Genomic DNA, 22970 nt, shown 5'->3' with positions numbered 1-22970 from the left:
AGTTGGCCTTCTACGAGTCCCGTCGACTGTTGTTTTATGGGCCCCAGGGGAAGAGCCTTCTCTGTGGCACCCCCGGCCCTCTGGAACCAACTCCCCCCGGAGATTAGAACTGCCCCCACCCTCCCTGTCTTTCATAAACTACTCAAGACTCACTTATACCGCCAGGCATGAGGGAGTTGAGATATTCCTTCCCCCTAGGCCATTACAAGTTATGCATAGTATGTTTGTGTGTATGTTTGGTTTTATAATAAGGGTTTTTAGTTATTTTATTATTGGATTGTTACATGCTGTTTTTATCATTGTTGTTAGCTGCCCCAAGTCTATGGAGAGGGGCAGCATACAAATCCAATAAATAAATAAAATAAATAAATAATAATGGAGGCGGATGACCATGCTATTACCAAAACCTCACTAGAAGCATGATGGTGTTTCCTATTCAAGATCTGCTCACCAAAAAGGTGTGGCAATGATCCTTTGTGAGATCTCAACTGGTACAGGTTACCCTGTTCCATAAACATTTGAATACGAATGCCTTTACATAAAATTGGGCTCCAGAAATAACCTGTGTATCACTACTTTAGCTGCATAGCAGCAATTTTAACTCAGCCTCTGCCAAGCTGGCTATCCTGAAAATACTGGATTGCCCTCATTTTTCATTCAGGGGAAGAAGTACTATTGATATATTCTGCTGGAAAATCAATAAGACTCACATGTCTGAGAAACGAAATTTTGTTTTATTTTACTTTATTTTATATATCCCTACTTCTAGGGACACTTGTATCAAAATATTTACAATGGCTGCACATAAAATAAATGTTGAGAAATGGCAAGTATGACAGAACATAATCTAGCAAATACATGTAAAAACAGTATAATGAAGAAAGCAAGAAAGAGAATACTGTTTATACTAAACTTGCAACCCTGAAGCCCTCCTTACTTTTCATATCACTCAAGTACAATAAAGCAGAGAGAGTATTAGCAACTTCCTAAGCATAGTTTCCATTATTTTGAACTGATCTATGTAGTAAAAGGGCAAACAGTAACTATGATGTAATAAGAAGTCTTTCCACTTTAATATAGCAATTTTCTGCTTGGTCCTCTATTTGCAAAATTTAATTAGCTGGTCTTCGTATTCCTTGGAAGACAAACTATATGCAATAAAAACAGGGGTGGGGGATAAGTTGGGTAAACACACACAGAAGAAAACAACAACCCAGAAGCGTTGTTTCTATTATCACAGAATTCTGACTCAGGAACCCTGTTTTATAGTACAAATAATTTCTTCCTTGACCAATGCAATATTAAGGTCTGCCTCCAACATACATTATATATTATAGTTTAAATGCAAGTTCCAATATTGAAAGCCCCACTTTAACAATGTTTAACCCCCACCCACCCCTCTTTTCAATGAAATGAGAAAATGTTTTATCTAATTTGATGCTGGGAGATGAGATCACATGAGCCAGAGTTGAATGCCTCAGGGATTGACAGCTTGAAGAACACAAACGTTATGAACCGAACAGTTCTATCTTCATAGTGTAGCTTTGTATAATGGACATATCACGTTTTGCTGGAAAGTTGCATATCTTAATGACATGCTTTATAATTAGGAATATTGTTTGCCTTTATCCACCTTCTCCCATCTTCCTTTACCATTCATCTCTTTTTTTATTCCCCAATGGCTACTGGCTTCTATCTTCTTCAACAACAGCAGCTCTATTTCTTTACATGACAATAAAGAGTGGAAATTAAATATTTTTAAACATTAAATTTAAAGGGAACAATTTAGATAATATTAAAACAGGTTGATTTTTTTCACATTTTGTATATTTTAAATCAAAGGAATTTTTGTACGAAAAAATGAGATTTACAATGAAGTAACACCTCTCCCATTCCAAATTTGGAAAATAGGTAAGGTGATAATGGAACAGTTAGATGACTTAGGAGATGCTGATTAGTTTGAGAAGTAACTACAGTTCTGTTACCCAGTACTTCATTGCTATCCTTTAGCATCAGATGCCTGAGACAATGATCTCATTTTACTTTATAATGTGGCCAGCTCTAACACTGTTTAATTTGGAAGGGAGGTTGATACTTCTAGTGTCTCACTTCATGATACCTTCTTATATTACTAGAAATTGGTGGGTAGTATTCATGGGTGATATATGTCATGCTGCTGAAGGATCGAGAACTTATTTATTTCTGCCATTTTGGCTGTTGGTGAAGGAGAAGACAGAGACCTTTGAACGGAGTCTGAGAGATATCATCTCTCTAAGCTGAAGATTCTTCAACCATATTCATGGTCTTAAATTCATAACAGGAGAGAAAGTCTATAACAATTCTCTCTTGTGGAGTTTTCTGTGTTTCAACATCTTGGGTGAGTAGTGTATTCATTATTTTTGGCAAACTTCTCATAGCAAAGTGAGTTCACAACCCTCCCACAAGTCCCCCAATTTCTAATCTTCCCTCTCTATTTTACCCTGGCAACTCTCATTTTTTCCTGAGTATAAGATACAGGATCCCAATAATGAAACTAAAGCAAAAGCAGATCCAGGCAAGTATAAAGGAATATCCATGGTGACCGCCTTTGTAATAATGAGAAAATCGGGCAGTATAGATGGAGGCAGCAATCAAAATAAACAGCCCTGTGAAAACAAAAGCAACCAGACAAATAAATAACAAAATAAAGTAAAATTGGGAAGATACTTTAAATCTATAGTTTATCCAAACAATTTAAATTTCACTTGAAAGATACTGGGGGGGAAAGGATTAACTTCCTTTAATTGAATATTGAAAAAAAATCCAACTACTTTGTTATTAGAAAATATATTTTGATTTATGATTACTTTATCAGATGGATTTTCTTTAAATCAAATTCAAATCAAATCCTAATATGAATAGGACTCAGTTGCATGTCTGCAGTCATTCTATATAGAGCCATAATTGATATCCTGAACGCTGAACACATTATCTTCTCTTACCCATTTTTCTGTCTTTTTTCCCTTCCTTATTACCATGCCTGATAAAAAGCTCTTGAAAACTCAAATGCCTGCATGCTGCTTTGTAATCTTGACTTGGTCTAAAAAGCTTGTCTCAGACTCATAGACTTCTTTTAGAGTCTCTTATGTATAGACAAAGTCTTATGTATAGACAAATGTCTTGGAATTATTACACTTTCATCTCTATAGTAGGGCCATGATACCTGTAGTAATGTTAACTTTTTCTGTAACCTATCAATGAAGATAGTATCTCAGTTAGCACTGAAACTGCTTTGGTCGCACTGACGGATGATCTCTGGCAGGACCGGGATAGGGGGCAATCCTCTATCCTGGTGCTTCTTGACCTCTCAGCAGCTTTCGGTAGCATTGACCATGGTATCCTTCTGCGCCAGCTGGAGGGGTTGGGGTCCAAGGCACTGTGCTACAGTGGTTCGCCTCCTACCTCTCTGGTCAGTCATAGTCAGTGTTGGCAGATGGCCGGAGGTCAACTCCTAGGTCCCTCCTTTGTGGGGTTCCTCAAGGGTCGGTCCTCTCACCCCTGCTGTTTAATATCTACATGAAACTGCAGAGTGAGATCACCCAAGAGCATGGGGTGAGTTACCACCAGTAAGCTGATGATACTCAGCTATACATTTCCACCCCATGTCCACTCAGTGAAGCAGTAGAAGTAATGGGCCTGTGTCTGGAATCTGTAATTGTCTGGATGAGCATTAATAGTTTCAGACTCAACCCCGACAAGACAGAGTGTCTGTGGGCTTTGCCTCCCAGGGACAATTCCATCTGTCCATACATCACCCAGGGGGGAGTCCTTACTCCCCTTGGAGAGGGTCCACAACTTGGGTGTTCTCCTCGATCCACAAAAGACCATCTCTCAGCTGTGGCGAGGGGGACGTTTGCACGAGGACACCTTGTGCACCAATTGTGGCCCTATCTGGACAGGGAGTCACTTCGCACAGTCACTCACTCCCTTATCACCTCGAGGTTCGATTACTGCAATTATCTCTACATGGGGCTGCCTTTGAAGACAGTTCAGAGACTGAAAATCATGCAAAATTTATTATATTGGATTTCTATGCCGCCCCTCTCCAAAGACTCGGGTGGCTCACAACATATGAAAAACAGTAAACTACAATAAAATTAATCCAATTAAATTAAAACTACATGGTTAACTAAAATCCCTAATTGTATTAAAAATCAATTCCAGTCATGCATATAGCAATCATACAATCATTCGTTGGCCAGGGGCTAAGTTCTACTCGACCCAAGCCTGATGATATAAATGAGTCTTAAGTCTCTTACGAAAGTGAGAAGGGTGGGGGCAGTACGGATCTCCGGGGGGGACCTGATTCCAGAGGGCTGGAGCCCCCACAGAGAAGGCTCTTCCCCTAGATCCTACCAACTGACATTGTCTAGTTGACGGGACCTGGAGAAGGCTAACTCTGTGGGACTTAACCAGTTGCTAGGATTCATGTGGCAGTAGGCAATCCCGCAAGTAATCTGGTCCAATGCCATGTAGGGCTTTATAGGTCATAACCAACACTTTGAATTGAATCTAGAAACCAAATGGCAGCCTGTGCAGACTGCGGAGTGTTAGAGACACATGGCCTTGCCTGGGCAGGCCCATAACCACTCGCGCAGCCACGTTCTGCACAATTTGCAGTTTCTGAATACTCTTCAAAGATAGCCCCATGTAGAGAGCTTTACAGTAGTTGACTCTCGAAGTGATAAGGGCATGAGTGACTGTGAGTAAAGACTTCTGTCCAGGTAGTGCCGCAACTGGTTCACCAGGTGAACCTGGGCAAACACCCCCCCTCGCCACAGCCAACAGATGATGTTCCAAGGTCAGCTGCATGAGCTATTGTGGGGATCCCAAGATCTGCCACATTTCAACAACACTCTATGAGCTGCACTGGTTGCCAATTGGTCTCCAAGCACAATTCAAAGTGCTGGTTATGACTTATAAAGCCCTACATGGCTCAGGACCAGATGACCTACGAGACCTTCTTCTGCCTCATGCAACTCGGTGACCAATTAGCTCCCACAGAGTTGGCCTTCTCCAGGTCCTGTCGGCCAGATAAATTTGTCTGGTGGGGCCTAGGTACTGCCCCCTCCCTCCTGGTCTTTCATAAAGCTTTGAAGACCTACCTCTGCCGGCAAGCATGGGGACCGTGAGTTATGAGATTATCCCCGGCCGATATGAATAATTGAATTGGATGAATGTGGATGATTGCACATTTAGATTTTTAGTCATTTTGCATATGTTTTTAAAATAATTAGATTTCTCATGTATATTGTGTATATTTACAATGTTGTACACTGTCCTGAGTCACTTTGAGAAGGGCAGCATAGAAATCCAATAAATAAATAAATAAATAAATAAATAAATAAATGAATGAATGAATGAATGAATGAATGAATGAATGAATGAATAAATAAATAAATAAACAAACAAACAAATAAATAAATCTCTTTTCACATATAGTGATTTTTTAAAAAAATCTTATTTCTGATAAATATTTCATTGTTTAAGCAATGAACTATGTGCCTCTTGGATCCAATAAAACTATAGGAAGTACTAGATAATAGTACTTTGCAAAGTATTAGATAAAGTTTCCTACTTGAGCAACTGGTTGGACTAAAAGATCTTCAAGGTCCCTCCCAACTCTATTATTTTGTTATGTTTATGTATTATAACTATGTACCACCCTTCTCCAGTATTTTGGACTAATTTCCAGTTTGCTACTATAGACAATGCTTTTCCTTACAGCAAATCAGCATAACGGCTCCAGTGATGTAGAAGCGCTTCCCCTTCTCCATGGTGAAGAGCTGTACCACAAACATGACCAAAGAGATGAAGGAAAAGATGATGGCCAGGATCATGAAGGCCTGCACAGCTTTGAGGGCAGCTAAAGACACAAGGCAAAAAAGAGAGAAAGGAATGCAGGAGTTCAATGTATAGCAATCTATAGAACACAGTATTCAAATTTCTAGGTTCTATCATATCTCAAGACCTGAAATGGTCACTTAACATCAGTAACGTCATCAAAAAAGCACAACTCAGGAAGCTCAAATTGCCCAAGGAGCTGCTGATACAGTTCTATAGACTAATCACTGAATCTTTCATCTGCACCTCTATAACTGTCTTGTCTGGTTCTGCAACCCAACAAGACCGACACAGACTTCAGAGGATAATTAGAACTGCAGAAAAACAATTACTGCCAGCCTGCCTTCCATTGAGGACCTGTATACTGCACGAGTCAAAAAGAGGACTGTGGAAATACTTACAGACACCTCACATCCTGGACACAAATTCTTTCAACTCCTACCCTCAAAACAATGCTATAGAGCAGTGGTCCCCAACGTTTTTTCCACCAGGGACCAGTTTCAGCAAGACAATTTTTCTATGGCCCAGTGGGGGCGGAAAGGGGCGTGGTTGGGGGCGGGATTAAGCATGGGGATGCTGGTCCTCCCCGCCCCTCTTTCCCGCCATCGTCCTGTGGCCGGCAGAACCTGCCTCCCAAGCCCTCTTGCCCAGCGGGAGCTAAGCGCTGGAGAGAGGGGGTCAGGCTGGCCCTCCTGCCTCCCCCCAGCCAAAAACGCAAAGGCGTGCCACGGCAGAAGCCAAAAGAGGCTTGAGCCTCTCGGTCCTTCCCGCCCCTCTGTCCCATCCATCGTCCTGTGGCCGGCAGAACCTGCCTCCCGAGGCCTCTTGCCCGGCGGGAGGCGAAGCGCTGGAGGGAGGGGGTGGCAGCATGAGGGCCGGCAGCTGCTGACTTCACGGACCGGTGCAACATGCCCCGCGGCCCGGTACTGGTCCGCGGCCCGGTGGTTGGGGACCCCTGCTATAGAGCACTGCACACAACTAGACACAAGAAGAGTTTTTTCCCAAATGCCATCATTCTGCTAAACAAATAATCCCTTCAACACTGTCAAACTATCTACTAAGTCTGCTTTACTATTACTATTGGTCTTCTCATCATTCCTATTACGCATCTCCTCCCACTTATGACTGTATGACTCTAACTTTGTTGCCTGCATCCTTACAATTTATAATAATATTGATTGTTTCCTGATTGCTTATTTGTACTCTATGACAATCATTAAGTGTTGTACCTCTGATTCCTGACAAATGTATCTTTTTTAATGTAAACTGAGAGCAAATGCACCAAAGACAAATTCCTTGTGTGTCCAATCACACTTATTCTATTCTATTCTATTCCATTCCATTCCATTCTATTCTATTCATATACCATTAAAGCAATATTCATAGATGAAAATAAACAGTATATTACCCAAGTCATCATTGGCAATAGGGAGGTCCTCACAATTGCTTTCAAAACATTGCTTCCACAGTCCCGAGGAATTTGTTTTTTCACCAATGGTGGTTACCGTCCAGACCTAAAATAAAGCAGAAGAAGCATTCATATTTGGATTACTTCCCTTCAGGAACTGACATCAAGCTAAAACTGGAAAACAGTTTAGCTGGACTTTTGTAAAACTGTCATCAATAATTACTAGGTTTTCAAAAATGGAAAGCAATAGCTGATATGAAATGTAACATTAATCTCCTGGGAGGAAACAGGGCCTCCACCCTCCTTGTGGTTTCCTCAATCGTACACATTATTTGCTTTTACATTGATTCCTATGGGAAAAATTGCTTCTTCTTACAAACTTTTCTACTTAAGAACCTGGTCACGAAACGAATTAAGTTTGTAAGTAGAGATGCCGCTGTATTTGCCTTTGCCAATAGCTGTTGTTGCCCTCTGGAATCAACTCACCACGGAGATTAGAATGGCCCCCACCCTCCTTGTCTTTCGCAAATTACTCAAGACCCACCTTTATGACCAGGCATGGGGGAACTAAGACATCCTCCCCCAGGCTTTTATATTTTATGTTTGGTATGTATGTGTTGTATGGTTTTTAAATTGTTGGGGTTTTAGATATGTTTTATTTTAATATTAGATTTGTCTCACTATTATATTGTTTTTGTATTACTGTTGTGAGCCGCCCCGAGTCTTCGGAGAGGGGCGGCATACAAATCTAATAAATAATAATAATAATAATAATAATAATAATAATAATTATTATTATTATTATTATTATTATTATTATTATTATTATTATTATGGCTGCATAGCTAGAGGTATAACAAGCAGGAAGAGGGAGATTGTGATCCCCTTATATAGAGCGCTGGTGAGACCACATTTGGAGTACTGTGTTCAGTTCTGGAGACCTCACCTACAAAAAGATATTGACAAAATTGAACGGGTCCAAAGACGGGCTACAAGAATGGTGGAAGGTCTGAAGTATAAAACGTATCAGGAAAGACTTAATGAACTCAATCTGTATAGTCTGGAAGACATAAGGAAAAGGGGGGACATGATCGAAACATTTAAATATGTTAAAGGGTTAAATAGGGTTCAGGAGGGAAGTGTTTTTAACAGGAAAGTGAACACAAGAACAAGGGGACACAATCTGAAGTTAGTTGGGGGAAAGATCAAAGGCAACATGAGAAAGTATTATTTTACTGAAAGAGTAGTAGATCCTTGGAACAAACTTCCAGCAGACGTGGTTGGTAAATCCACAGTAACCGAATTTAAACATGCCTGGGATAAACATATATCCATTGTAAGATAAAATACAGGAAATAGTAAAAGGGCAGACTAGATGGACCATGGGGTCTTTTTCTGCCGTCAGTCTTCTATGTTTCTATGTTTCTATTATTATTATTACTGTAATTAGCAAATCCCAATTGGAAGCTCATGTAGAAAATCCATTTTGAGCTTCCTTTCTTCTTGAGGAAGGGGGGGGGGAGGAGATTGGTTTCCAACAAGTAAAATGGCTATTGATAAAATATTTATTTTAAAAAATCTTGTCATGTTCAAACTACTTGCAAATTGGGATTGCTGCTGCTGTAGCAAATTTGGAAATGTTTGAAACCAATCCTGATCTAAGATACAGAAACTGGAGGAAAGAAAGTCAGTGGGTATAAAATGAGAACACTGGATCCGAAGAACTGCCAGCTGGATTAAACCAAAGGGCTATTTACTCCAGCAGTGTATCACACAGTGTCATGTCTGTTTCATCTGAGAAATTTATGAGACAGCTCTTTTCATTGTTGTTTCCCAGAGGCTAGTGTCTAAAGTACAGTATGCTGCATTTATTCTAGAGACAGTTTACAGTCACTCAGGCTACTAGTCACCAATAGCTATGCCTTCCTGAAATATCTACATCTCTCTTGAAGCATTTAAAGTGATAGCTATTATCATATTTATCTCTCTTGAGATTTGGGTTTCTTGGCTTGCGATAGGAAGACATATTTATTGCTTTATCCCAGGTAACGAAAATGAATTAGCTTTGACTTCCAATACCTTAATACAATCATACAATGTACACATTCCTTTGAAAGCTATATGTCTTGGTCATGGTTGCTCCAACTGATAGTGTTTGTCTTTGTACACTAAGTATGAAGATCTGCCTTGTACTAGTTGACCTGTTTCTTCATCAAGTGTTCAGTATTTTCTGTTCTGACAATGTCTCAAGGGATTGAAGCAGAAGACTCTTCCATCATCTTGTACCTGATCATTTTCCATTAGAGAAGAGTCTAATTTGGGACCCAAATAGAGGACCTACTGCATGAAAACTACAACTGTTCCACTACGTATGATCCCTTCCTATTTCATGAGAGCTAGCTTTTCAGTTCACATACTCCTCAGCATTATGTTTGCAGGGTTTGGATCTATTATGTATGAGCCGGGGTGGCGCAGCAGGTAGAGTGCTGTACTGCAGGCCACTGAAGCTGACTGTAGATCTGTAGGTCAGCGGCTCAAATCTCATCACCGGCTCAAGGTTGACTCAGCCTTCCATCCTTCCGAGGTGGGTAAAATGAGGACCCGGATTGTGGGGGCAATATGCTGGCTCTGTTAAAAAGTGCTATTGCTAACATGTTGTAAGCCGCCCTGAGTCTAAGGAGAAGGGCGGCATTAAAAAAAACCCGAATAAATAAATAAAGAATAAAAATAAATATTTCCTCAGCAAGTCAGAAACGTAGGACTATCTTCTTCAAAAAAGAAAACAGATTCTCAACATTAGATTTTTACCAGATGTTATTCCAAAGCAGACATTCCCTGATGGCCCCTTGACTTTTTTATTGGAGAACTGGAATCTAATAGCTAAGATTATCAATTCAGTGAAATTTGGAGCAGCAAATTCAGGAAGCCATGAAGCGAATGACATAACCAGCTCCCCCCTGAGATTAGAACTGCCCCTACCCTCCTTGCCTTTCGTAAACTCCTTAAAACCCACCTCTGTCGTCAGGCATGGGGGAACTGATATAACTTCCCCAGGCCTATATTGTTTATGTATGGTATGTTGTGTGCATGTTTTTTAAAATTATGGGGTTTTAGTTTTAATTATTAGATTTGTATTCTACGTTGTTTTTTCTATTACTGTTGTAAGCCGCCCCAAGTTTACAGAGAGGGGCGATATACAAATTTAATAAATAAATAAATAAAATAAAATAAATAAGATGGTCAATTCAGAAAAGTCTACTTGAATTACCGGTACTGACACTGAATTAATTTTTTTTTTAAAGTTTGCCTCATCGTCTCTTGCAATAATATATCTTAATGCTCACTGCATTTACTCTGTTTATAACACAGTGTATTTATAAATCACGAGGAAGGCTGAAACACTCCCATTCACGGATATAGACAGGAGAGGGGGTCAAAACCACAAAAAATGTAGTGCAAATCACATGACGTTTTGCCCCTCCCTTGTCTGTTTTGACTGCCTTCCTTACACCACAGATGAACTGTTTCCTTTGTGGTTGCCTTAATACCACTTAATACTCTGTGGAGCTAAGCAGGGTCAGAGTTATTTGCTTTTCAATGCACTTGTACCTTAAAAATAACCATTTCATTTATATATTGACCCCTTAGGTTAGAACTTTATTTTCTATGCTTCTAGGTTGTTGTGAACAGAATAGGGATCCATTTAGAGCAGATTTATCTAGAGGAGAGCCATTGAAACAAATGAAAATACAGTTATTTATTTCTTTATATAATTTCCTTATGATTTTGGAGGCTGCTCAATCCTTAGGTTTGCAGATGTTGTGTTTTGTATATTAAAATAAACACAAAGCAACTTTAAAAACAAAGATTAAGATATATGGTGTTGTGGTTAGCTCTGGCCCAGCTCCTGCCCCAAGGACTGTGGATGTGGGGGAGACATCCACAAGCTGCAGGCCTGTTTTGCCCCCGGTGGAATCTGCTGATGAAGGCTCCTCTGACCAAGAAGACATGAATGACAGGGAGGAGGAGAGTGTGGCAGACAGCTCAGAAGGAGATCAATTATCTAGTTCCTCCTTGGATTCAGAACAAGAGTTAATGATACAGCCACGCATGCGGAGAGCGATGCGTAGGCAGCAACAACTGAAAGATCATTATCAAAGAAAATGAGGCCACCTGTGGTTGGGTGGGGCTGTGGTAAGTAGTGAGGCTGCTATAAATAGCAGCCTGTGGGTTTGGCCATTGAGGAGGATTATCTGATCGTTGTGTTTCGTGCCTGCTTTACTGGCTTTGACCTTTTGTGCTGATTTTTCCCCGCTTTGAAACTAAACCAGAGCAAAGTGTGTTTCACTTTGTGAAAGAAGAAGGACTGTGAATTACCTCACAGCTGCAAGCTAAGTATCAAAGAACTGATAAGGGACTTGTACTAATTACCAGTTTGTTTGGAGATGAGTGCTCTTTGCTACACAAAAAGAGGGCTTAGGTTAAGTGAATTTTCATTATAAAGAACATTGTTTTGAATTTTCAAACGTGTGTGTGTCTGAAATTTGTACCTGTGAATTTTCAGGAGGAGTCTACCAGAGAGCCCGACAGAACATATGGGCATCAATTTTTCAGAGCCTTGTCTAAGATATAGATCTTAGTATTACTTTATGAAAGGGCTTTGGAGGGACAGCAGTGAGTTATTATAACTTACAACATGAAAATGGTTCCTTGGGTTTTATCCCTTGTAAAACCTATCCAGATGAATGCAACTGAGTGTTCCTGAGCTTTAAAAAAACCCTATACATTATTTATACAAAAAAGTAATTAGGCTGAGTACTTCAATGTTACCCACACCGTTGATAGGGGCCCATTTGGTCAAAGAAAATCTGAGGGAGAAAAGATGGAGAAGCAGAGTAAAACCAGAGCATTTTTATTCTAGCATCTTACTTCATAAAGTATTTTTGGAGGAAATCCTTGGGGAGAAATATAACTGTACATTTGCTAAATTCAAATGAGAGACATGAGAATCTGGAATCCATATGACAAAGATATTCCTACATTTTTCTTTCTCTGTTCTATTCTCATGGATTTCTGATGAGGAGGGATAGATGCCAAATACCGGAACAACAGAGTGCTGAGAAAACAAAGAACTTATTGTGGTTTCCTGAGTTTTTTGGCTTCTAAATATCTTTCCTGTTTTTGTTCAGTAATATATTGGCTTGTGCGCCATGGGTGTGTGCGAGTATGTGTATGAGTGTGTATAAAGTAAGTAGGTTGCTTCAGATAGAAGTATCCAGCAGATGTCATCATAAACTAAAGCAAAGGAGCCAGTTGATATGTAAATAGAAGTATGGCCAAAGTAACAATGAGTAACACAAGCCACTGTCTTCTTGCTTAGTTCACTTCTACTGTTCATCAGCTAGCAGTCCAGAGTCAATGCTGTGAAATCCAACCAGGCTTCTTTCCTAATAAGTATACTTATTCATGCAACTTTGGGTGTAGGTCATTGAAAATCAGTCCACAGCTGATTTTTTAGTACACTGTTTTCTTTTCCAAAGGAAGTGGTGGAAAAAGAATTTTGAATTTTTGAATCTTTTACAGAAGATTTTTAAAGAGCCACAAGTACTTCCCCACTACCTCAACCATGCTTTTGAACTATTATAAAATAAATAATTGGAAAAAACCCCTCTTATTTGCTTATCTCCTGAGGCTATCTATAATGTGAGTTTATTGAGATTAGTCTAATTAAAAGAACATAACAGAAATTATGTAATTTAGAGATAATGTCTCCAATATTATCAAATCAACCATACATTAACTTTACTGAAATATTCATAGTAGTCTATAAAAGGAATAACAATAATTGGGGGATTCTTTTGTAAAGTAAAAAGAATTTGTTTGCTTGGTTTTTTTTAGCAAAACTAAAATCATCTTAAATTTATCTTCCCAACATGATAATCACTGGACTTCTATCCACCTTACCAGCTATATAGACTTTGGATTGTGGAAATTTTAGCACACCGGGAGGGAAGCATATAAGACCAGGTTGCTTCATTTTTAACCCTAGTTCTTTTGAAATATAGACCAACTTAAAAATGAAAGGTTTTTTAATATAGGAGAGAGGGAGGGGAAGGGAGGGGAAGGTGAGGGAAAAAGAGAAAGAGAAAGAGAGCAAATTCCTGCTCAATTAGAAAAAACATTGGACCTCAAAACTTTACACAGTAACCAAGAGCCTCTAGCACCATGAAGGCAAACCTATGGCACACATTTCTGTAGGCATGCAAATCATTCCCCGGTTCAGTTCCACTATGCATGTGTGCACCTCCTGCAGGGCAGCTAATTTTCAGGTCTGCCCTGCTTGTGGGAGATGCACTCACATGCGTGTGGGGCTTCCTTTCTCCTCACTTTCTGCTGCCTGTGCCTTCTTAGATCTCTGGAGATTCCACCCATCCACCTAGTATCATTTGGGGATAGGAGGCTTTCCCCCTCTCGCAGCACTGTTTAGGGATGGGAGGTTTCCCACACTCTCCCAGCACTATCCTATCTATCTATCTATCTATCTATCTATCTATCTATCTATCTATCTATCTATCTATCTATCTACCTACCTACCTACCTACCTACCTACCTATCATCCATCCATCCACCCATCCACCCATCCACCCACCCACCCACCTACCTACCTACCTACCTACCTCTCTGTCTGTCTGTCTGTCTGTCTATCTATCTACCTACCTACCTATCATCCATCCATCCATCCATCCATCCATCCATCCATCCATCTAGTCCAATACACAATAATACACAATGAAGGTTATAGAGGATATAGTAGAGAAGATATATGAGATATAGGAGAGACTATAGACTATAGGACAGGGGATGGAAGGCACTCTAGTGTGCTTATGTGCGCCCCTTACTGACCTCTTAGGAATCTGGAGAGGTCAACCGTGGATAGTCTAAGGGTAGGACTGTTGGCGGTTAGGAGATGAACACTACAGAGTCAGGTAATGAGTTCCATGCTTCAACAACCCGATTACTAAAGTCATATTTTTTACAGTCAAGTTTGGAGTGGTTAATATTAAGCTTGAATCTGTTGTGTGCTCTTGTGTTGTTGTGGTTTAAGCTGGAGTCTTTGACAGGCAGGACATTGCACCATATGATCTTGTGGGCAATACTTAGATCGTGTTTAAGGCATCGTAGTTCTAAGCTTTCAAGACCCAGGATTGTAAGTCTAGTTTCATAGGGTATTCTGTTTTGAGTGGAAGAATGAAGGGCTCTTCTGGTGAAGTATCTTTGGACATTTTCAAGGGTGTTAATGTCTGAGATGCAATATGGGTTCCAAACAGATGAGCTGTATTCGAGGATGGGTCTGGCGAAAGTTTTGTAAGATCTGGTAAGTAGTGTGAGATTTCCGTTTGGGGAAGAGGAGGCTTCCGAGCCCCCCCCCCCAGTGCTGTTTTGTGATGCAAAGTGAAAACAGGGGGAGTTGCACTCACATGGCCAGGGGGGATGTGTACACATATGCATGGGGTGGGGCACAGGGGAAGGGCATTACATTAGGGGTGTGGGCACATGCACCTGTACGACAGCATGTGCGCACCTGATTTTGGCACCCGAGTGAAGAAACATTAGCCATCATCACAGCTCTAGTGTGTTCTGTGTTAATTTTTTATATCTATGGTAGGAGAAGAGCCATGTCAGTCTAGGGTAGACAAAAATCGGGAATCACTTTCCAGACTAACACATTTTATTAAAAGGCATAAGATTTCACGAGTCAAAAGACTCTTTCTGATTTGTGTATCTGTGCCTGTCCATGTATGTGTGTATGTGTGTCCATGTGAACTTTGCTTTTAGTGAACTGTATCTAAATACTAAACTAAGTTGTTTCTGTTGTATCCTTGTAAATAGTTGGTTCCGTGTGGAAACGCTGTCTAAGCGGGAAACAGGAAGTCGCGTCTGATTGGCTCAGACGCGGGCTGCTCTCTTTTGGCAGGAGCCGCAAATGTATAAAAAGAGCGGTTTCTCCCCAGGTTGAGCAGACGGTATTCCGCTGATTGTCACTTACCTATAAGAGCTGAAATAAAGGAACCGTCTTTACCTAGCCTAGTCTCTGGACTTTTCAGCTTCAATTCTTCAAGCACAGTTTTAAAAGGCTACTTTGTGACCAAATTACATACTAACAGGTCCTTATTGCTTATTGCATATCCGTGACATTATAGCATTTTGACAGAGTTCTTGGTGTTCCTCGAACTTGGATATTTGTGTGTTTGTGTATGTGTATGATTGTGTGGGTTTTTTTGTTTGAAGGGAGTAGAGTTTGCTCTCTGTTTATATACAGCAGCTCATCGTGTTACTGTTGATATTTCTTGACATTTCTTTGCCTCTCTTGGCCTTTGTCAATCATAATAACAAATTAAACAAATTTTAACATGCATGCAAATTTTGTTCAGAGAAATTTCTACAATGTGGCCCAAAATGTCAAGTACTACGGAATTTAATGGGTGCATTATCTCAAGCCTACTTTTGAGAAACTCTTTGCTTCCTGATAAGGATGTGGTGGTGGTGGGCTGTCTTTTTTGTACAGAATGGGAAAAAAAAATCCTTTTGGAATTTACAAGGTGGAGTCATGGTTGTGCTTAATTTATTCAATGCATAAATAAGGCCAGAAGTTTTATCCATCTTTTTTACATTAAAAATGCCTTATCTGCGCCATTTTCTGGAACAATGTACAGTGTTCCCTCGCTTTTCACGGGGGATGCGTTCCGAGACTGCCCGCGAAAGTTGAATTTCCGTGAAGTAGAGATGCGGAAGTAAATACACTGAACAGTATCACAAGCCATCCCGTAACACTTTAAACCCCTAAATTGCAATTTCCCATTCCCTTAGCAGCCATTCAGATTATTACTCACCATGTTTATTTATTAAAGTTTATTTAAAAAAATTATTTATTAAAGGCAGACAAAAGTTTGGCGATGACATATGACGTCATTGGGTGGGAAAAACCATGGTATAGGGGAAAAACCCGCAAAGTATTTTTTAATTAATATTTTTGAAAAACCGTGGTATAGACTTTCCGCGAAGTTCGAACCTGCGAAAATCGAGGGAACACTGTATTTAATTATTGAAAGAAATACTGATCAGAAGAAAGCTATGTGTGATAATCCAATCCTGACATCTAGACTTCCTTCTCTTCTGATTCTTGGTTGATTTCTTCGATGCTCTAGGAACAAGACTTTCAAGCTCAACATTTTGGAAGAGTAGAAGGAACACATTTAGAAGATTGCTTGGGTCTTGCAAAGTGGTTAGACCAATTTTTCTCAACCAGGGCAGATTTAAGATATGTGGACTTTAACGTCCAGAATTCCCAGCCAACTTTCTTGAACTTTGAATCCTGTGACAGATAATTCCCAGTCATAGGATCACAAAATTACAGAGTTGGAAAGCACTTCAAAGGTCATTTTGTTTAATCTCTTGCTCAGTGCAAATTGCAGCAAAACAGATTCCATAAAGTGCTAATCTAGCCAGCAAGTGCCAGCTTAATTCCATTCATTTTTAATTATCGCAGAGGTTATCTGCTCTCGGTTATCTGTTATCTATTATCAAATTGGTACATGACACAGTCAAAAGAAAAATAGTTACGTTATACAGATTCATTATATGGTATAGTATTAATAGTTTAGGTGAATGCAAGCAGACCTAATCAGTGGTAAACTGAAGATTTTTAAAAAGTTCATTAAATCAAAATGAGTTAATTTACCATATTGTTGCTTTTGTTACTGATTTTTAATGCAGAAAAGCCATGTCTGTAATGATATTGGAAATGAATGGTGCTACTCTGCTTGTCACAATTTGATAGGACATGGTGAAATAAAACTTAAATCTTTGAGAGGAAGAATTAAATCTGTTTTCACTCATTATTTGGATATCCACTTAGTTCAGGGGTGACAAACTGGTGGCCTGTGAGCCAGATGTGTCACACGCAGCCCACGCCTACCCCATCTCTGCGAAGGGGGGAAATGTCATGAAACATCACAGCAACGTGACACAGTGAGTTTGATGGGAATGTGACGCAGTGACTTTGACACCTGGGACTTAGTTCTATAGAGAAAGAGATACTAGCACGGTCCACTCAGTACTATTGTGTTCATTTGATTTTGATTTTAATTGAATTTGTACTCATGTACTCATAGAACCCATTTTAATTATTTTAGTGTTCAACACATCTGGAAAACATCAGAGTATGGATGGCTGATGAAATATAGAGGTAGCTATTTAAAAGAAAATTGCCAATACTGGTTTATATTTTTCTTTTGCATTAATTCAATCACATTTACTAATTTAGTTTTAGAAATGACAGCACAGAATTGCCTTGGACGGGAAATGAACACTCGGACAGCAAGCTGGGTAAAATGGGTCACTTTATTAAATATTAACAGAAAGACCTGCAGGGGTCACTAAATGGGGCGGAGTTTCCTGAACACAACATACTTGGCCACTCAAATGGGCGTTACTCCATGCTTGGTGAGAGTGAGGCTTGCCCCGCCTACACCCAGCCCAAAAGCCACGCCCAGCGTGTGGGAGGGCTCACCCTGCATGACCCGGAACCGGAAATGATGTAGGTGAGCCCCAAGGGCACCCCCTTCACACCTCTCTGTCCGTGGAGGAAGCTTGAGTTGTGCAATGGGGGTGCCAATCATCTTACAAAAGATGCCCAAAGGAGAACACACAGTTGCTACTGATACCCTTTCGCCCCGTTTCTGCCATATAGTGACCAAGAATATAAACATCCAATTGTTGAATCAGAACCTATTTACATACAGATGCACCCCGTAACCACAAATCCTTTCCCTCGTCCAGGATGGAGTAGGCGAAAAACAATCCGTAGCAAATGCCATAAGACTGCAAAAATTCCTACTTGGCCCCAAACTAGGCGACCTATAAAACATCCTGGATTGAGCGGAGGGTGGGTGGGTGTCCGTTTTGTGGCGAGCTCGGGGGAAAGAGAAGCCGGGGGGGCAAAGAAGCCCTGATAAAGGGCACACGCCCCGCCCCTTGGCTTTCCCAGAATGCTCGAGCGGCCACTGATTGCTCTGGGGCGTTCCCGCGCTACCGCTGGGAACGCCCCAGCTGATGGGGGAGCCGAGTTGGTTATTTCGCCCGGCCTCTCATATGTGTAAAATACAGTGGTACCTCTACTTATGAACTTAATTTGTAAGTTTGTAAGAAGAAGCAATTTTTCCCATAGGAATCAATGTAAAAGCAAATAATGTGTGCGATTGGGGAAACCACAGGGCGGGAGGCCCTGCTTCCTCCCAGAAGATTTCTAGAGAGGCCCCATGGAGGCTTCTCCCCACCTTTTGCGGCCCTGTTTCTTCCCAGGAGATTCCTAGAGAGGCCCCATAGAGGCATCTCCCCGCCTTTTCCAGTTATAGTTTCAGAGGCTTAGGTTTGTAAGTGGAAAATGGCTCTTGAGAAAAGGCAAAAAAATATTGAACACCCAGTTCTTATCTAGAAATGTTCGTAAGTAGCAGTTCTTAGGTAGAGGCACATCCTTTATACCTAGGTGTTATTGGGCTTTTTCTCTGCATCTTTGAATTTGTCAAGTTCCAGAAACCTGTAATCTTGAAAGTGGAAGAGGGCACAGTATTTCAGCATGGACAGGAAGGAACCAAACCAGATTTGTCATACAAACCAAGAATAGAACTAAGACGCCTTAAACAAGATCTAAGTATTGCCCACAAGATCATATGCTGCAACCTCCTGCCTGTCAAAGACTACTTCAGCTTCAACCACAACAACACAAGAGCACAGAACAGATTTAAACTTAATATTAACCACTCCAAACTTGACTGTAAAAAATATGACTTCAGTAACCGAGTTGTCGAAGCGTGGAACTCATTACCGGACTCCATAGTGTCATCCTCAAACCCCCAACAATTTACCCTTAGATTATCCACAATTGATCTCTCCAGATTCCTAAGAGGTCAGTAAGGGGCGAGTACACGTGCACTAGAGTGCCTTCCGTCCCCTGTCCTATTGCTCTCCTATATCTCCTATACTTTTCTTCTATTCCTATATCTCTTCTTCTATTCTTTCATTGATATGTTCTATTACTATATCTTCTTTTCTATTCTTTCTTAGATATATTTTACTATGAGTATCTCCTCTATAACCTTCATCATGTATTTTACTGTGTGTGTGTGTGTGTGTGTGTATGTGTATATATATATATATATATATATATATATATATATATATATATATATATATATATATATATATATATATATATTCGACACAAAAAATGTAACCCTTCCCTGGTACAGAGCTGAAGGGATTGGATACTGTAGCCTAGAGGATAATTCTCTGCCTTACAAGGCAAAGGTTGCAGGTTCAAGTCCCAGTGGGTATGGCTAGCTGATGAGGCCAAAATAAGGCCGAAATAGATCTATCCTAGTCTCCCTTAATTTTCAAATTCAGCTTAAACATGTGACACATACAGATAGAATTGTCGGCTATCAATAAAATTAACTGCCTTGGAAATGGCCCTGGGTTGGGCCGAGAGGCAAAAACAGGAGCTGTGATGTTCCTTCAATATACCAGGGTGATTCGACACAAAAAATGTAACCCTTCCCTGGTACAGAGCTGAAGGGATTGGATACTGTAGCCTAGAGGATAATTCTCTGCCTTACAAGGCAAAGGTTGCAGGTTCAAGTCCCAGTGGGTATGGCTAGCTGATGAGGCCAAAATAAGGCCGAAATAGATCTATCCTAGTCTCCCTTAATTTTCAAATTCAGCTTAAACATGTGACATATATATATATAAATTTTCAAATTCAGCTTAAACATGTGACATATATATATATAAATTTTCAAATTCAGCTTAAACATGTGACATATATATATATATAAATTTTCAAATTCAGCTTAAACATGTGACATATATATATACATACATACACACACACACACACACACACACACACACACACACACACACACACACACACACACACACATATATATATATATATATATATATATATATATATATATATATATACCCACTAAAACCCTCATTGTGTATTGGACAAAAAAAATAAATAAATAAAAATAAACCCTACCAAATTATATCCTTCTCTCCCCCATTGAGTTTGGCTTTGCCAAAGAGTTCATGAGAATGTTTTATGATTCCAAAACAGACAAGTAGGGAAAGACCTTGTAATTATACAACAGACTGTCTGGCAGGTGGGAGAGTAAAGCATCTTATAACTGGTAGTATGTCTTAACTCACTCAACTTGTTTCTGAGTGGGCTGGGTCCAGGTGTTTTCAGGATCAGGATAAGAGAATGGAATGATCTCTATTTCACGCCTTTAGGCTGCTTTGAATTGCTGCTTTGTTTCAGTTAATAAATGGGGAATACGCCAAGCCTTAGGGTGTTACTTCTTTTGTAATTTTGAACAACCAGATTTAGAATCTTTAACCCTCATAAATAAACCAGAGGAGTTTTCTGTTGTCTTTTTCTGGAGGTAATTTGTTTTTGGAAAAAATTTCAGCAAAAATATATGTTAAGGATTGTGTAAATCAAGACCTGTCTTCTCCATATCTGTCACTCTCCAAATGCAGTCAATCCTATTTGGTCCACACAACACCCAAAACTTTAATGTGATCTATTTGATTTTGTCTTAACATGCCTTGTGTGATCACAGGCATTGTAGTTTGCATACCATGGTTAAAGGCTCAGTATAGTGTAAACTAGCCAACTGTTTATTTAATAAAATGCAGTTTAAAAGAGCCATAGTTTACTGTGATGTCTGAAATCAGTGTAAGTCCTCGATTCTTAGGCAGGAGGAAAGGAGAAGTTAAAGTCTAACACTATCAAATGAACGTTTAGGAAAATATACTGGACTCAGTCTGAAAATGAAGAGACTGGCAGCTTGGAGCTCAACAAGATCTCTAGCTTTAGCCTTCTCTGCCTTATTACAGTGATAGGATTTTTACTGTTTTATCTCCAGGTAATCAGTAAATTGTATGTGCAAAACTTCCAGTAAGACTCACAAATTTGTCTTTTCCCCAAAATTCTTCTGCTCCTTCTCTCTCCCTTGCCCCATAGAAATAGAAGCAGGATTGAACATTCTTAATCACCCAACCTTATACTTTCATTCCATCACTATCACGTTGTCCACAACTATCAGATGCCCCCAAACTTCAAAAATCTTGTGATTTCAAGCTTGCCATGGAACTGAACCAAGTTGAGGAAATCCAACAGTTTATGGCTACAACTGCAGAACAGAAACATTGAGAAGGTTTTGCTACTTACGTTAGCAATAGTGGAGACAAAGAGCATGATGACAGTGGCGCTATGAACCACAAAAATTCCAGCCAGTAGTACCAACATCTTGGCTCTTCAGCTCAGGAACAATCTCAGGTGCAGAGAAGTCTTTGGGAGAGAAACAGATCTAGGTTAAGCTACAAAAGCAAGCACTGAATGTAAGAGCATGGCTCAATGTTAGTTCTATACAGGCAACAAAGGACATTTTTTTTTAAAAAAAAAATCTTATCGGTGACAAAATGCAGTAAGTTGGATCTGCAAATACAGGTCAACTTATGATCATGATTGAGCCCAACAATTCCATCATTCAATGAGACATTTTTAAAGTGAGTTTTGCCCTGTTTTACAACCTTTCTTGCCACCGTTGTTAACTGAATCTCTGCAGCTGATAAATTAATAACCCAGTTGTTAAATTAACCTGGTTTCCCTATTGACTTTGCTTCTCAGAGGGAAGCAAAAGGGGGGCGCATGACCTTGGACACAGCAGAGATCATAAATAGGAATCAGTTGCCAAACATCTGAATTTTGATCCCATGATCATGGGGAAGCTGCAAAGGTTGTTACTGTGAAAAGTGGTCAAAGTTATATTTTTCAATGCCGTAGTAAGTAACTTTGAATGGTCACTAAATGAACTGTTGTAAGTCAAGGTCTACCTGTACTAGGAAATCTTCCGTTTAAATATTGTGAAACACTGAGTAAAAGTCATACATATTTGAAAAAGGAGCCTAAATAAATAAATCTATAGGTTTGTAAACAGGGGTGGGCTCCAGCTGGAACACTAAATTGGGCTCGCCGTTGTGGCTCGTGAGTGCTTGTGGGGCCAGTGCGATTTTGATTCTGCACTTGTGGAGATAGCAAAACCGCGCACGGAGCCGCAGGTGCACCTGTGTTTTGGCATCTGCGGAAGCAAAAAAAAATCATGCCGAAACACGGACACACCTGTGGCTCTATGCGCTATTTTGCTATCTCCACAGGTGCAGTGCTAAAAGTCACGCTGGCCCCACAAGCATTCATGAGTCGCAGCGGCGAGCCCAATTTAGCATTCTAGTTAGCAGCCCACCCCTGTGTGTAAACCTTAATTACATTCATTTTAGCTTAACTCCTATTTCTTTACTTTGTACTACATTTTATCCCATACTTCATTTAAAGCAGAGATGGGAAATATCCCATGAAACCTTGTTCTAATTTCAGATCTCACCCAGTTTTCAAACTTTGCCCTGCCTCATTGGCTTTGCTTTTGCCAACTTTTGATCTGCCTTGCTCTCTCTAAATTAATTTTGGCCACATCTCCCAGAATTCCCCAGCCAGTATGCTGGCATCCTGGCAACCCAGATAACACAGGCATAAACCTAAAGTTGGGTTCGG

At 40.1% G+C, this 22970-nt stretch overlaps 1 protein-coding gene across 1 annotated transcript in view; it reads right to left on the bottom strand.

Moving 5' to 3' along the window:
• Positions 1 to 727: 727 nt before the first annotated feature.
• Positions 728 to 22970, bottom strand: part of EMP1 (epithelial membrane protein 1) — a 50162-nt gene continuing 27919 nt past the window's right edge. Inside the window, exons 2-5 of the mRNA XM_070755973.1 lie at positions 21594 to 21713; positions 7292 to 7397; positions 5765 to 5905; positions 728 to 2645 (exon numbers count right to left, since the gene is read on the bottom strand). Coding sequence (XP_070612074.1) covers positions 2491 to 2645; positions 5765 to 5905; positions 7292 to 7397; positions 21594 to 21671 — 480 coding nt within the window. The 5' untranslated portion in view covers positions 21672 to 21713 and the 3' untranslated portion in view covers positions 728 to 2490. The remainder of the gene's footprint in view (positions 2646 to 5764; positions 5906 to 7291; positions 7398 to 21593; positions 21714 to 22970) is intronic.

This window comes from Erythrolamprus reginae, chromosome 6, assembly GCF_031021105.1.
Source record: "Erythrolamprus reginae isolate rEryReg1 chromosome 6, rEryReg1.hap1, whole genome shotgun sequence".
NCBI lineage: Eukaryota > Metazoa > Chordata > Lepidosauria > Squamata > Dipsadidae > Erythrolamprus > Erythrolamprus reginae.
The sequence above is the reverse complement of the archived record's forward strand: the minus strand, read 5'-3'. Positions and strand labels throughout refer to the sequence as shown.